Genomic DNA, 17,100 nt, shown 5'->3' with positions numbered 1-17,100 from the left:
TTGATACCTCTAGCTTCTCTTCTCACTACCACAAATGAACTTTTAAATTGGCACCTGCTGTAGGAGCCCTTTGTAACTGTTAATGCATCACCAGGACCTGTCAAGGATAGTAGCACTTAGTGCCTAATGAACAAAGGCGTTGTAAGAATTTCTCAGTCATTTGGCACCTGATTTCAGTGTTTTAGATGCTTTGATCTCCTCTCATAGATATGGGCTTTAAACCTGAAAGCACGGAGGGCAACCAGAAATGTACTTAGAACTTTGAAATCAAAGTCCGGCATCACTGACCTGTTGGATGAGATCCCTCCTTGCCTGCACGAGGGAGTTCAGAGGAGCTCTATGGATTCCTTCAGCACACCAGGCCCCCCGAAGGACTATAATAAGGTGGCCTGGCACTTTGCTTCCTTCGGAGGCAAAATGTGCTGGCTGGTCCCCTGTGGTGAGAGGGTTGGTGCAGAGAGAAACAAGGGTACAGAATGGAGCTCGTGTCCAATGCCTCAGATCTGGCTTTCTCCCCCAGACCAGGATGGCATGTGGCTGTCACAGCTGTCGATAAGACCATTGCATATTTTTTTAGACATTATAAGTCACCTATGTAAAAAAATATATTGTGTATTTTTGTAGCCATGGATCAGTGCTATCCACAGCAGACAGAGCACGACAGGAGAGTGCCATGCAACTGGTCACTGAGCCGTGACATCTGAGCCTGCTACAGGACAGACATATGGAAGTTGAGAGGTCCAGGGACGGCCAGCTGAAAGGAGGCCAGATCCCACAGTGCCCACAATAGGGCGGGCCCAGGATGGCTGCTGTCTGGGACTCAGTCGGGAGCTGAGAGGCAATCCAGGCAAAATCACAGTCAGGAGGGAGGGTCATCAGGGAGCTGCTCATGTGCTCTCCCAGCACTAGAATGACGGATAGGGCCGTGAAGTTCGAAGGGTATAAATTTAGATCAGGTGCAAGAAAACACTACTTAGGGCATTGGTAGAATGACTAAGAGGTAGGATAGTCATGGTGAAGGGACAAATCAGTCCAAGAATCAGTACAAACATGTCCCACAGAAGTACTGTAAAGGGAAAATAAGATGGCTGCAGCTCATCCCTCACCTTGAATCTCTCCGGTGCATTTATAAATATATAGAAATAAATATAACTCTGATATATTTATTCATCATTGGAGGCCACACCCTGCATTGATGGCTGGTGGCTGGTCAGACCACCTGAAGTGTGGGTTTGGAAGGCACACCCACTCTCCCTGAATTTCCTGGGGCACTCCCTGGGACCTGGGGCTGGACCATGAGTTTGGCCAATGGGAGCCTGTCACATGGTAAGTGATACTACTACAAGGTGGCTTTTCCATGTTTCCTGTGAACACTACAGAATGCGGAGGAGTGGGATTTCATGTATGGCAGGATTCAGAGCTGGAGAATATTCTGCTTACTTTCCCTAAAGAAGCAAGTATCCTGCTTTGAACTCTCGGGAAAACGATCCTCCAACCCATCCAGAAGGGCCTTCAGCAGCAGGGGCCTCCCTCTTCTGAAGGCCTCCTATTCTCTGCTGGTCAGCGTTAGCTAAAAACCCAGCAAGAAACAAGGCCCACTGAATCCCTACCCTTGTGAAGATTCCCCCCTCCTTTTTTTTTTTTAAGGTACTGGGGATTGAACTCAGGGTCACTTGATCACTGAGCCATATCTCCAGCCCTTTTGTATTTTATTTTGAGACAGAGTCTCACGGAGTTGCTTAGGGCCTCACTAAGTTGCTGAGGCTGGCTTTGAACTTGCAATCCTCCTGCCTCAGCCTCCCAAGCCGCTGGGATTATAGGCATGCGCCACTGCGCCTGGGCAGTGGGTGGACACCCTTTTAAATTTCAGGTGGATGCTAAATATCCCTCTGGTTATATTTATGTATCGAGTTGCACATCCATTCAAGAGCATCAATGTCCACTTCTTTCCCAAGAAGATCAAGGAGAGGTGCTAAAATCTAGCAGTTGATGGCTCAGAGTCCACACAGGAGGCCACTCTCTCCTACCAAGCTAAAGCCCCCTCCTGGCATCCGAGGCTTCCCAGCTTCCCTTTGCCACACTTCTCAGCCCCCGCTTTCATGATTATGCTACAAGAATCCTGCATCCTTATCACGCAGGACTGTTTGTTATCTCTTGAGCACGACATGCCTCATACTCAGGTGCCGTGTCTGTTCTGCTTGTTGTTGAAGAACAAGCTCTTTCTCGACACCTACCTGTCAAAACTGAACTCGTCCCTAAGGCTCGACTTAAACACGTCCCCATGGTGATCCTCTTCTGGATCCCTCCAAAAGGATTTGACCTCTTCTTATTTGAATTTCTTTAGCGCCCTTTGTCTCCCTCCTTACGATGAACATTTTCTGTAGCTAATTACTGCCTGCAGCTGCCTTAGCAATATGAGGGCTTAGTAGAACACCTGCACAGAGTGGGCCCTCCAAATGTGATTGCTAAGTCAATTAAATCTCCAACCGAACAGTGCTACAAGAAGAAAAAGAAGAGGAGGAGGAGGAGGAGGAGGAGGAGAAGGGGGGAGGGGAATACTTANAGAGACAGGGAGGAGGAGGAGGAGGAGGAGGAGGAGGGAGGAGGACGAGGAGAAATGAAAAGAAAAAAGAAAAAGATAGGCATTTTGCTACAATCTTTGCTCTGGTTGTAGAATTCAGAGCAGCAAGCACCCTTTAAAAATGTGCTGTGACTCTGTGTACAACCAGAGACATGAAAAATTGTGCTCTGTGTGTGTAATATGAACTGAAATGCATTCTGCTGTTATATATAACAAATTAGAATAAATTAAAAAAAGTTTTGATCAATAAATAATCCATACAGGTACTACAGGAAAAAGAAAGTCGGCATTTTGAGAAAAGAAAACCAAGACTGGAAAAACACGGAGAAATTGCTATAAAAAGTCAATTCCTTCTATCCACATTTTAAAATTTCTGTATATTGTGAGTTTTGACATGTTAGAAACCTTTCTGACTGGGCCTAGCCTGTTCTTAGGGGTGGCCAGGAGCATGACTTTCACATGCAAAGGACAGCCAGACCCCTCCTCCACCAGGGCCAGGCACCAGGCCGCCCTTATGGCACAAAGCTGGTTGAAATTATTCAAAGTAGCTAATCCTAAATGGTTTCCTGCAGAAACCCCAGGAAAGGCTCTGGCCTTGGCTTTCCCCTGGCTCCCCCTTTCTGTCCCCTGATTGCCCCAAGGCTCCCCCACCCCCTTTAGGTGGCCCTGCATGCTGTGCTCTGCGGTGCTGCCGTTCCTGGGACCTGTGGGGATAGTAAATGTGCTTTCCTCAGCCTCTTCTATGTGTCCACCTGCAGGTGTGCTCCACTGGGCATCACCGAAAGGGCCAGAACACCTTCAAAAACCACAGTTACCAAGGGAGCATTGACTTTAAAACTCTCTGGCTTCCAGGTTACAATTCATTGTTTCCATTTGGAGGCACAAGTGAAGTCCATGTTCTTGGCCTTCTAACCTGGTTTCTTGCACTGTCAGAGCAGAACACCAGGAGGGAAGGCAAGGACAGAGGCAGAGGTACATGACTGTGCAGGGCTGAAGAGGAGGGAGGTGGCAGGTGGGGGGGATGTTGAGAAGTGAAGAGAGAGGATCAGAGAGCGACAGAGAGTCAAGATGAAATCACACATCAGAATGCAACTGTGGAGCCCTGACCATGTCCACAAAACCAGAGGGACAGCTATGATCGGGAATATTGGTCTTGGCTTGACAAACACTGGGTTTCTATTCTCATCAGACATGCGTAAGCGCTAGGGCTGAAAATCCCACAGGGCACAGGTGCCATTTGTCAGGCAAAATTATAGCTGCAAATACTTGAGCAATGTTGAAATCGGCAATCACCTAAGATCCGAGAATATACAGTCACCCCTCAATACTGAGAAGTGGTTCCAGGAACCCTGCAGTTGTGTTCCCAAATCAGTGGATGCACCAGTCCCTTACATAAAATGGCCAAGGGCTGCCCAGACCCTACACAATCCTTCTGAATACTTCAATCACTTCTAGATTTAACTTATAAGACTAATACAATAAAAATGCTAGATGAATATAGTGATTTTTATACCCTATTTTTAAAATTCATATTATTTTTATTGTAGTTTTTAAAATGTTTTTTCCCCCTAAATATTTTTGACTGCAGTTGGTCGAATCTGAAAGTGGGGAACCCACAGATATCAAGGGCTGACTGTAGAAAGTCACCTGTATTCCAGGTGCAAGTAAGCCCTGGGCAGGTTTCAGTTATCAGAAGGACTGCTTTTAGGGACTAGTGGCGGTCCCTTTTCTCTTCTGCACTGCCTCTGACAGTGGCCAGCACTGCCCATGTGATCTGCCTCTGTTCCTGGCTCTATGGACGGTCTCCTTCTGGTCTGTTCTTTGAAATCCAATCAAACTGAACTCAGGATCCCCTCGTGATAACCAAGTGCTTTGAGGACACTACTTATTTCTAAGAGACTAGAGAACATTTGTGAATTGTGGACTGAATTGTGTCCCCACCTTGCCTCAGATTCATATGACGAAGGATTAACCCCAGAGTGACCATATTTGGAGTAGGAACTAATTAAGCAAGGTCATAAGGTTGGAGCCCCAACTTGATAGGATTAGTGTCTTTATAAGAAGAGACACCAAGATCTCTCTCTCTCTTTCTTTCTTTCTCTCTCTTCTCTCTTTTTCCCTCCCTTTCTCTCTCTTCCCCCTGCCCTGTGAGGACAAAGTAAGAAAGCAGCAGGTCTATGAGCCAGGGATAGTCCTACCAGATGTGAAATGTGCAAGGCCTTGACCCTGCACTTCTAGCCTCTGGGCCTGGAAGGAAATAGACGTCTGTTGTCTAATCCACCCATCTGTCTCATTTTTTGTAGGGTAGCCCAAGGAAACTAATATAAGTTATTAAAATAAAGAAGCAGATTTTCTAATTTATTAATTGGATTAATACATACAAAGCTAAAAAAGAAAGAAAGCTGATGATTTAAAAAAAATAATGGAATAAGCATCTTGGTATAAACTAATGGTTATAAATGAGGATTTGGAGTTAAACAGAATGGGTTAGGGGTCCTTCTCTGTGTAATCATGGTTAAGTCATTTAACTTCTCCAAATTTGCTTTCATCTTCGATGTAAAGGAGGTAAGAATGAGGTATCTACCTTACAGGACTGAATGTTGCATGATAAAGTTCTTAAATTTCTAGCTGCCATTATTAACACAATTGTGAATGTCAAGCTGTGAAGCAGAGCTATCAAGTAAATTGACCTTTTTTTGGTACCAGGGATTAAACCCAGGGGTACTTAACATCCCTATCCCATTTTTATATTTTATTTTGAGACAAGGTCTGGCTGAGTTGCTTAGGGCCTTGCTAAGTTGCTGAGGCTGGCTTTGAACTCATGATCCTCCTGCCTCAGTCTCTTGAAACACTGGGATAATGGGAGTGTGCTACCGCGCCCGGCCTATAGTGATTATTTTTGGCAAATGATTGAAGCCGGGTCTCGTGCATAGTAGGCAAGCACTCTACCACTGAGCTACATCTTCAGCCCTTTCAAAAAAAATATTTTGAGACAGGGTCTCCCTAATTTGCCCAGGCTGGACTTGAACTTGTGATCCTCCACTTCAGCCTCCTGAATAGTCGGGATTATAGGTGTGTGCCACATGCCTGGCCGGGATTTGTCTTCATTGGACTGTTGATACAGGGTACTTTAAGGAGAAAGTGTGGGTTGTTAATGTAATGCTTAACACTGGACTTTTGGGGGTCAGGATGCCTGAGAGGTGACTGATGAACACTTAGATAGGAAACAGGGGTCTCTGCCCTTTTTTGGGGGGGGACATCTATCATTCTAATAAGAATCTATTTTGAGATTCATTCACCTCAGAGCAAATTCAGAACACAACCAGCTTCGCTGGAGAATATACTTCCATAAAGGCAGGAATCTGATACCCCAAAACCCCTGACCCTGTATTACATGCCACTGTGCAGGCTGATGGTGGGGAAGATGAGATGGGAGAGAACAAGAGAAGAAGATGATCTGAGAGAGGCTCTCTCAGCCAGGCTGAAGAGCAGAGAAGAATGGCAAATATTCTGCAAGCTCACTGTGTCTTCCTGGGAGAGTGGAAGAAAATGCCAAGGTAGGGATGATTTTGAATGCCACTCCTTGATCGTGAACTTGGCAGCAGCTCTGGTCCAGGGCCTTATTTCCTTCAGCAAATCCATCCAGATCATTAACCACTGTCACTCTCTCTTAATCACCCCTGGGGTCTTTCAATTATCCTGTGTTTCCTTTCAAACATGTCAACAGAACAAGACACCGAGAACATGCTAACACTCATATGTCTCCATTTACAGCTCTGGAATTCCGAGTTTATTAATTCCTTCTGACATGGCCCAGATGTCTCTAGAGTAATTAGTAACAGAACAGGGTTAATGGAGCTGCCTCGTGGTGATGCAGATTCACTATGACTGATCGCTCACTTATAAAAATTAAATAAGTTTAATGAGTTTAGACCCGAAAGGATTGTAATATACTCGCAGACCATAGATCTCTCCAAAGGTGTTGTTCTTTTTTTTTTTTTTTTTTTTAACCATAGTTTAGACATTACCAGGTACACAGCAAGGATACAATGTATTTTTTAAAAATTTTTTTAGTTGTAGATGGACACAATACCTTTATCCTATTTATTTATTATTTTAGGTAGTGCTGAGGTTCGAACACAGTGCCTCACATGTGTAGGCAAGCGCTCTACCACTGAGCTGTTTCTGTGCACTTGATACAAGTTGTATGGCGGTGATATTCAGAGAGAATACTCTACTCTCTGGGGAAGGAGTAGGGAGGCCAGAGAGACTGTGCTGACTTTTTTCAGTCTCTTAGACACAGAGTCCCACGGACAGCAGCCACTCCAGCTCCAGAGGGCCTCCATCCATTAGGTAACTAGACAAATCCGAGGGTGTGGTGAGTTCCGGAATTCTGTGATGCCTCACCCCGGTCTGCGCTCTTCCTGCTGCCCCAGAGGCCTGCCAGCTCAGACTGCCAAGGCCGGAGGGAGCAGCCTCCCGGCTCAGGTCATTCCGTTTCATTCTACCAGCAGTTTTGGAGTACACAGCCCAGAGCTGCCTCTGTCACTTCTCTAACTGGCCTCCGACCTTCTCCTCTTTCTGCTCATTCTACACAGCGACCTGGGAAAGGGTAGTTTCTGTCCTACCACCTGGTGCTCGTAAACCCCCGAAGGCTTTCCCCTGCCCAGGGAAGGGGATCTGCATCTCCACATGCCCCTACCTAGTGACCCTGTCTCTCGGTACACCCCGAGAACCCCAGATCAGGCAACTCTTCAATGACCCCAACACTGTCACCTCTGAGCCCAGGGTCTTCTTTCCTGGAATCCTTTCCCTCCTTCTCCATACACGACTTTCATGGTTCAAACGTCCACACCTTCTCCAGGAGCCCCTATGTGAGGCTGCCCTGAACCATAGCGTTACTCTGAACGGAGGGTCCGGAGCACTCTATTTGCTATATCCAGGTAATTCAGCTGTCCCTTGCTACCTGTGGGGCACTGGTTCCAGGACCCTCATGGATACCCAAAACCACAGATGTTCAAGTTCCTTATAGAAAAGGGTGCAGCCTTTGCATACTCTCCCGTGCACTTTAAATCATCTCTAGATGACCCATAATACCTACTACAAGGTATTCTGTAAAAAGTCATACTGTATTATTTAGGGAATAATGATAAGGAAAAGTTTGTACTCTTTTGGTGTAGAAATGATTTTTCCCCCCAGATATTTCTGATCTGTGTTGATTGAATCACGGATACAGAACCCATGCCCAGGGAGGGCTCACTGTACATGTCTTCATTAACTTGTCACAGAGCAGAATTCACTTTGATACTTAGTGCAGTATTCTGTGTATAGTAAGGCTGTTGGATAAAAAAAAAAATGTGCTCCATGTAGGGGTTTATTTTGGACAATATTTAATCTTTCTTAAGAGAAGTTTGATACCAGAGGTTTAAAAGTCACGTAAACTTTGACTTGGCGATTCTAGTCCTAGAGATAAATGAGGGAAACCTGGACATACTTATAAAGATAGATGTAGGCTGTTGCAGGTGTCCACTGTTGGGTGTTTTACAAGAGAGGAGGCACTGAAGCTGAGAGAGACCCACCCAGTAATTCTTGATCGACGCCAAGCAGCTAATAAAATCACATTGTGGAATATTCACTAACATGAGAATCAGCTCACGAAGTATCATTAAGCACTAAAAGCAGGTGGTAAGATCACACGTACAGCAATATTCAATTTTTACTCTAGAGAGACATGGGCAGTAGGCATCTCTCAGATCAAAGCTTGGGGGGCTATTTGTCCTTTGTGATTTAAACTTCTGGGCCTTGAACTGGAGGGCTACTAATGTGTTGAACAGTCCCTTTAGAGGGACATTTGCCACAAATACACAACTGGGCTGGACTAAACATTAGCTGAGCAGTCTGGAGCAAGTCTGTGGTGAAGTCGGACAGATGCCCCACTAGGACAGGAACAGCATCTGCCGCTGCAGGAGGTGAGAAACTCAGGGTCGCATCAGGCTGCTACTGAAGAATTCCTGTCAGCCTGGAAAAGGACCTATTTTTCTTGGACTTCAGTTTTCTGTTAAAAGAGAGGGGTATATTCTTGCCTACCACCAGCCCCACTGCATGCTATAAAATGCTGTAGAAACTCTTTAGAAAAATATCAAACATAAAAGAGCCACTTCAGCAAATGGTGCTGGGAAAACTGGAAATCCATATGCAGCAAAATGAAATTGAGCCCCCCTCTCTCTCACCATGCACGAAACTCAACTCAAAGTGGATCAAGGACCTAGGAATTAAACCAGAGACCCTGCACCTAATAGAAGAAAATGCTAGGCCCAAATCTTCATCATGTCGGAGTAGGCCCTGACTTCCTTAACAAGTCTTCTATATCCCAAGAAATAAAATGAAGACTCAATAAAGGAATGGATTCAAACTGAAAAGCTTCTTCTCAGTAAAATTGATAATCAGTGAGGTGAAGAGAGAGCCTACAGAATGGAAGCAAATTTTTACCACAAGAACATCAGATAGAGCACTAATCTCTAGGACATATAAAGCACTCAAAAATCTTAACACCAAAAAACCAAATAACCCAACCAATAAAAGGAGTAAGGAACTGAACAGACACTTCTCAGAAGATGATATACAATTGATCAACAAATATATGAAAAAAGTGTTCAACATCTCTAGCAATTAGAGAAATGCAAATCAAAACTACTCTAAGATTTCATCTCACTCCAGTCAGAATGGCAGCTATTAAGAATACAAACAACAATAAGCGTTGGCGAGGATGTGGGGAAAAAGGCACACTTATACATTGCTGGTGGGACTGCAAATTTATGCAACCAATCTGGAAAGCAGTATGGAGATTCCCTGGAAAACTTGGAATGGAACCACCATTTGACCCAGCTATCCCACTCCTCAGTTTATACCAAAGGACTCAAAAATAGCAAATACAGGGACACAGCCACACCAATGTTTATAGCAGCACAATTCACAATAGGTAAATTGTGGAACCAACCTAGATGCCCTTCAATAGATGAATGGATAAAGAAACTGTGGTATACATACCCAATGGAATGTTACTCAGCATTAAAAGAGAATAAAATCATGGCATTTGCAGGTAAATGGATGGAGTTGGAGAATATTAAGCTAAGTGAAGTTAGCCAATCCCAAAAAACCAAAGACCAAATGTTTTCTCTGATATGTGGATGCTGATCCATCATGGGGGTGAGGGGGAGCATGGGAGGAATGGAGGAACTTTGGGTAGGGCAAAGAGGAGGGGGAAGGAAGGGGTTATGGGGGTAGGAAAGATGGTGGAATGAGTTGGACATCATTAACCTAAGCACATGTATGAAGACACGAATGGGGTGACTCTACTTTGTGTACAACCAGAGACATGAAAAATTGTGCTCTATATGTGTAATATGAATTGTAATGCATTCTGCTATAATGTGTAACAAATTAGAATAAATAAATACATTTTAAAAATACCAAACACATGATTGGAAACAGCTAGGATAATGATCAAGGTTCTCTAAAATCTTTAAGTATCTGATTATACTATAACCTCTGGTCACAAGGTGGTATCTGACTCAGGTGTCAATGTGCGGTGAGAAGCAATTTTACTGGGTACCCAGCTTAACAACCGTGGATGCATTCATTAACCCCTCAGGAAGAATAAAATCAGAATCCATGTGAGGACAATATTTCTAGCTTATTCTTCCTCTGAAAGCAATTCCCAAATACTTTACAGACTATTGACTCTGATTTTCTTTCTTCCTTTTAAAAGAGAATATACAGTACTGAAATGAATTTTTTATTTTCAATTTTTTTTTTTTTTGCCATGCTGGAGATTAAACCTGGAGCCTTGCACGTTAAGCAAGTGCTCTACCACTGAGCTACACCCCCAGCCTCTGATAAGAATTTTAATAGAACTATACTGGTATTTAGATCAGTAAGTTAAAGACACAACATTTAAAAGCCTGACACACTCATTATGAAGGAAACTAGGCACTATTCTTTATCTCTGCCAACGTCTGATGCTGAATCTATTTGCCCAGGCAACTAATCTTGCATCAGTCACATGGATGCCGCGCACATATTTACAGATACACAGGACTGAGGGCTCTTGGCAGATGGCTGGCAGGTGCATATCAAATGCTTTTTGACACAGACACAAATCCTGGTCATGGCCGCATGTACCAAGACACACAGAGAAACACCCACACATCCCACAAGACAGCCACCCCAGAGAGGGGCCTTCAGGCCTCGGATCCAAAGAGCGAGAGAGAAAGATGTTATCCCTTGAAGGGAAGGAGGGGCTGGGGGTCCCCCGAGGATGTCTCCACTCACCTGTTAAGTGGTTGGCAATCCGGGTAGTGGGTTTGGGAGGCAGGGCCGGGGGCTGCTTGAGAAGGGACAACTGCTTCACTGGGGTCTCCTCATGGTCTCCAGAGAAAGCAGCAGGTTTTTTGGGGGGCAGTAGCAGGACTGGTTTGGCTGTAGGATCTTGGGACAGGAGGACTCCAGAGTCACTGGCAGAGGGACTCTCTTCAGACACTGAGGGGACAACCACATGATACACAGGAGACATTACACAGATGCAGAGCAGGGGCCAGGGATGGCAGGGGGTCAGCCAGGACACAGGACAGGGACGTGGCCCCGCTAGCAAGAGAGCAGAACACCACTGCCATAGGCTGTCACACGCACGTGGAGAGCTAAAGCGAGGACATTGGGAGTCTGATAAGGCAGAGGGGTCGTGGAGGGAGGCAGAGGGAAGGTAGAGGAAGAAAGAAGGGGGGGGGAGGATCGAGAGGGAGAAAGCAGAGCAGGAAGGACATTTGCTGGTCAAACATGTCACCATTTCAAACTTGGCATTTGTCAGTGTCTGTGGATGCTCAGTGATGTGACAACCTAACAGCAGGGAAAGGGCACAGGTCAAGGATAAAGAGCTCTGCCCAACAAGTGCAGAACCAAGTGCTGCCCCTGCGCAGGGCCCGTGTGCCCTTTGGGGGGAAGAGGGAGGGTGCTGGTGCAGTCCGGGTGTCACCCTGGGTCTTGCTCTGTGTCTGCACTCAGGTCTGGGACGCCAGGTTCTGCAGAGCGCGTGGAAGGCTCACGTGGAACCTGCAAGCCTTGAGTGTTGGTCCTCTGGCCTCCAGTGGTCAGCACTGAGCCTCAGCCTCCAGGGAGGCTGGTTGTCAGGACATCTCCTGCCTGCCTGCTCCTACGAATCCATGAGCCCAAGATGCTCGAGGACACCTCTTTTCGCCTCACCCCCTCTCCTCTCCTCTCATTGCCAGAATCCTGTGGACTTGTTTCAGTTCTCTCCATTTCCCTTTGCTCTGCAAGGGGCCCGACTCTTCCCTTCCCCAGGGGGACCGTGGGATGGGCTCAAGTTGGGAGCTGTCATGGGGGGTGGGGACAGCACACGCCTTCCTACCAAGTTGGCAGCCTGGGTGTGACAGAGTGAAATTCTACGACTTCTCTGGGATGACAGATTTCACTAAAACAATCAAATCCACCTGATCGCAATGTCATAAGGAAGGTGGGATTTTAAAAATGATAATAAATCACTGTCTTTGGAAAATTCCCTGGAGGGGAGAATAAACTCAGCTGCGCATCCTCTTGCCTCCTCTATCACTGCCCCCATGAGCAAGCTTATCAATGACTCCTCCCCTGCCCCGCCCTCCTTTTCTCCCTCTATCTGGAGATTACTGTTCTGCACAGCAGAAATGCTTTGCCAAGAATCCCTGTGAGCACTAAATTCTCCCTGTCTCAAGGGACATTCTCATTACCAGTGACAAGCCCACCAAAGTGGCTGGGACTTGCCAAGTCCCACAGCAAAACACAGGAATGAACTCTTGTGAACCACCCCATCCCCCCAGCCTCCCCCTGTGGATATGAATCTGCACATGGTAAACAAGAAGGGAGGTGGCCTCTCTGCCCATCCTCCAAGTATGCCAAGAGGTTCCTTGCCCTAGATGGGTCTCCTGACACATGTACCAGTCCTACCTGTTGGGAGACCCCATCGGTATCATCCGTATCACTGTGCAAACCCCTTGAGAGCTGAGAATTGGCCACATGAGTGACTGTGGACCAAAGAGGGGGGCCGTGGTCAGAGGGCATCAAAATTCACCCACCAACATGCTCAAACTTAACCACTAAATTGCATGTGATTTAATCAACAATTAAATTAGTTGTATCCAGTAAACTGATACAACCATTAATCAGTACACTGGAACTAGAGATTTAGGGGTATGGCCAGGCCTTGTGAACAGGCAAATTAGATCAGCGCTAATTTATACAGAAATGTGGGATTCTTCACCTTCATAACAGAGATGAGTGTAAGAAAATGAGACAATGGTACTTTAAATTGTCAATATTACAAAAACTAGACAATCTCCTTTAAAATGATGGCAGTTATAGAAAGATTTTTTTAAAACTGTAGAACAACGTGTAAACACTCTTCTCATGTTCCTATAATCAGGATGTAGGAAGCACTCCTATGAGGTCAGTTTGATCTGAATATCCAGATCTTTATGCTTAGGTGGCCCAGAGTAGAACCTGACGTCCAGCCCCGGCAGAGGTCCCCAGAGTGACCTCTGGGGGCTGCTGTGCTGTGACTCTGCCCGGGGCATTACCTGGCCCATCCATGATATCTGAAGCTTGGAGCACCTCATACGAGCAGGGATCCCTCGGCATGGGGACTGGCTCCATTTCGGACAGGGCGGGCAGGGACAGCTGGCTGGAGCTGAGGGACGGTCCGTTTTCCAGGGAGTCATCTTCGTTGGATATGGAGAGCTCCCCATCTGTCAGAGAGAAGGCCACAGGGTTAGATGTCTGCTGCCAGGGAAGGACACCCTCAGAGCCCTTTGAACCATCTTTACCAAGGTCAGTGTCCAAAGCTGACTTCCATTCTTTGGCTTTTCTAACTTTTGTTTTATCTTTAGACACAGGCCGTCCGACCCTCAGGACAGCTCCTTCCAACAATCCTCGGCAACTCACCTGCCGTTTCTCCACTTTTCTCATAAGCAACACGATGTTCCATGTATTTTTTTAAATTGAAGCAAATTGAGTTTTCTTTTTGATCGTCTTGTGTGTGTATGTGCGTGGTGCTGGGAATTCAACCCAGGGCCTCACCCATGCTGGGAATATGCTCTACCACAGAGCTGCATCCCCAGCCCTTCTCCTGATTGTTAAAAAGCTGGAAGAACTCAGTGGGCCTCAGAGATTGAGACACCAGGAAGGAGGGGGGCGAGGGCTTCGTGCCACCCAACAAGCACAGAGTGCATGGTGCTCCAGGGTCCCAGGGAGACACTCATCCCATGTCCTGTTCACCTCTGCCGTGGGGACCTCTAGGTGGAGAAACACTCAGCCAAGCTTGAGGTCCATTCAACAGGCTGCAGCAGCCCCAGGATGCTGGTAGTGCCAGGGTTCTCCCCGTGCCAACCAGCAATCACAACAACGCTGGTCCTGTTTACAACCCAGCATCCCGAGGGGCAGAGGATCAAAGGCTCCATGGGTGGCCACTTGTCAGATCAGAGTCCCCTCAGTGTGATTTCACGTTAGCCCAGGGGGCATCTTAGATAATGAGACATCAAAGTACAATTAATTTTTAAAGAGGACTAAAAGCTGTTCCAGTCAGTGAATGAACACCCAGATTCGAGACAAAGTCATCCTACTCGGAAGACGGGGGGCCAGGCAAGCTATCACCTGACCCAACCCGGGAAGAAAGATGAAATCGAGGTGACTCCGGAGTTCATCCTTTGCTTTTGCTATGTTCCCCCCATAGTTCTGACTTTACACATCAGTGAGACATGGTGGCCCAGGACCCCCTTGGAACTGGCTCAGTGAAATGTGTGTCCAGCAGGGTAATCTGCAAACCGACAGGCTTTGGATAGCATATGACCTCAGGACACTCATTTGGTGTTGGGACCTGAACCTTCTCTAAACATTAACAAAAGAATAACTAGTGTGCACAAAATCAAACTGAAGCAGACAATAGGAAGCCCTGGCACTTGAACACTGGGCTGTTTTCTTTCTTCTTTTCATTCAGCCTCTTTTAGTTTGGTGTCTCCGATGGCAGGAGATGATATTATAATTGGGATTAACAGTACAATCACCAGTGATTAGTAAGAACACAGGAATTGTGCAGAGGCCAAGGCTGATGTGGTGGAAAGCACCCAGCCGAAATGGGAGTCTTCACATGGGAAGGGGGGTGGGGTGCAGTGGTAATGCCGCACCATGGGATGGCCCCGGGTTCTCTGAACATGCATTTATTTGGCACATTCAAGCTGAGGCTGTGGGAAGCAGCTCCGTGTCAGGTTCCCAGTGGGTGGAATAATGACACAGCTGCCATTCGACTCAAGACATCCCTGGGAGACCCCTGTGATTCCTGAGGTTCCAGTTCTGGACAGGACTGCCTGTGGGGAAGGGCTCAGTGCCTGGGCCAGGTTCTGCTTCCTGAGGGCAAGGAGGCAGTCAGATGATCGGCATCCCCTCTAATAGTTGAAATTGCCACAGAAACGACACTGGAGCTGGTTTCCTTGCACCGGCCTGTGACGCCGGCTCTCTTGAAGGCAGCTGGGGGTGAGAAGTTTTGCTGACACTGAGAGGTGACACTGTTCACTCCTCTTGGGGTGTGGTCACTCTTAAAATATCAGGTTCCTATGGACTCTAAGGACCTTTGCCAGGTCCCAAAGGCCTAAACTGCTTTGGAGAACAATTGCTCCGGGAATTCCCCTGTCATGACTATTACATGCATATTTCCATTGAAAAATAAAAATGGGAGAAAAAGAAATCAGGCACCGATCACATCACCCTAAGAGAAATAGTTTTCTGTGTGTATGTTTAACGGTTGTAAATCCTACCACGTATCAAATTTGTGTCTTGTTTTCTTTCTTCCTATCTAAGCATATTTTGCATAATCATCATCTTAATGATCACACTGACGAACATCTGGACATTTACTTAGCTATCTCCATACGACCAGTCACAGAGGGATTTCCAGGGCTTTATGTGACTATGACAGAAGTGCTGGGAGGACTACCTTCCTGTGTTGAATCTTTTTCTGAAATTAGAATTCTCCTCCTTTAGGACAAATTCCAACAAATCAATCTTAGGTGTGCAAATATTCTTTTTTTTTTTCCTTTGTGGTATCGGGAATCAGACCCAGGGCCTTTCACATGCTAGGCAAGTGCTCTATTACTGAGCTACATCCCAGCCCTGTGTGTACAAATATTCTAACATCTAGTGATACTATAAATGGATCTTGTGAAATTTTTTCTCTAAAAGATTTTCCAACTGACATAGGTAGCAACAATGTACAGACCGACCATGTATCTTAGCTTTTGGCAATTTCTTCAACATTAACATTAATAACTATGACTTATCTAACTATCCATCTTTTTTTTAAAAAAAAAATTTTATGTGGTGCTGGGGATTGAACCCAGGGCCTTGTGCATGCAAAGCAAGCACTCTACCAACTGAGCTATATGCCCAGCCCCCTACCTATGTATCTAATCCATCTATCTATCCACCTACATGTCTTTCTATCTACATAGATGTAAGACACACAGATACCCACACATATAATAAAAAAATTAAAATTATTAAATAGGCACAACAAACTCATTACTGATCTCATTTGTGACCCAGATGGGCAGTGATAAAAGTGAGAGGATACTGCTGCCACTTTCAAGATTAATTTTTTTACTATGACCTTTTCAAACAGACACAAAAGTAGAAACAATAATGTAATGAGCTCCATGTGTCCATCATCATTCTAACGAATTAGCTGGGGATACCTAATGCTTGGTAATTCCAAGCATGATTAACTAGAAGACCATTTAGGCTCTCCAAGTCTGTTTAACATTCATAAGTACTGTTTGTCTATATCTCTACCAGCATTTTAAAATTTGCATTATTAGAAAAACTTCTGTCCCCATCCCCAGGAAGAATCTAACCCTCCTGATTGAGATGAGCTGATGGGTTATTTGTCCCTTTATCCATCTGCTCATTACATCTCATTTTATCGTGGATAAGACAGTTCACTGAGCTCTGGAAATTATCCTGATGCTTTATATTGCCTATAAAAATTATTTGTGTAATGGTCGAAATGGCACAAAATGACCTGAAATCTTAAGTTTCCTACTAAAATTAGTAAAATGCAAGCAGGAGGAAGGCGGAAGGCAGGAGGCAATGGTTCTTAAGCTCTGTCAAGTCTCAAGTGCCCGGGAGGCTGCTGGAGCCCAGATTGCTGGATCCCACCCCAGTGTCGCTGACCCAGTGGGTCTAGGCTGGGACCTAAGAATAGGCACCTTAACCAAGTGCTTGGGGGACGCTGCTGCTGCTGCCTTGGCAGGTCAGGGTTCTGGACTCTGAGACCCACTGGGTTAAGAATTCAGGAGTTGGGAGGCCAGAGAACCTGGGATGGCAATGGCGCCTTGTCACAACGAGGTTCAGGGCAGGAATGTGACCCTGTGGCTGGTTGAAGCCTCAGAAAGGACAAGGGAGGAGGAGGTTGCGTCATCTAACCA

At 45.9% G+C, this 17,100-nt stretch overlaps 1 protein-coding gene across 11 annotated transcripts in view; it reads right to left on the bottom strand.

The window, feature by feature from the left end:
* Positions 1 to 17,100, bottom strand: part of Phactr1 (phosphatase and actin regulator 1) — a 500,641-nt gene that overhangs the window by 67,199 nt on the left and 416,342 nt on the right. For 8 of the 11 annotated variants that reach the window (XM_048799804.1, XM_048799807.1, XM_048799806.1 and 5 more), the window contains 2 exons: positions 13,204 to 13,371; positions 10,913 to 11,119 (listed from right to left, as the gene is read on the bottom strand). In XM_048799804.1, the coding sequence (XP_048655761.1) occupies positions 10,913 to 11,119; positions 13,204 to 13,371 (375 nt within the window). The remainder of the gene's footprint in view (positions 1 to 10,912; positions 11,120 to 13,203; positions 13,372 to 17,100) is intronic. The other 3 variants (XM_048799810.1, XM_048799808.1, XM_048799809.1) reach the window with 1 other exon arrangement.

The sequence above is a fragment of the Marmota marmota genome, unplaced genomic scaffold (genome assembly GCF_001458135.2).
Source record: "Marmota marmota marmota unplaced genomic scaffold, marMar, whole genome shotgun sequence".
Taxonomy (NCBI): Eukaryota; Metazoa; Chordata; class Mammalia; order Rodentia; family Sciuridae; genus Marmota; species Marmota marmota.
This window is presented reverse-complemented; position numbering and strand designations above follow the sequence as displayed.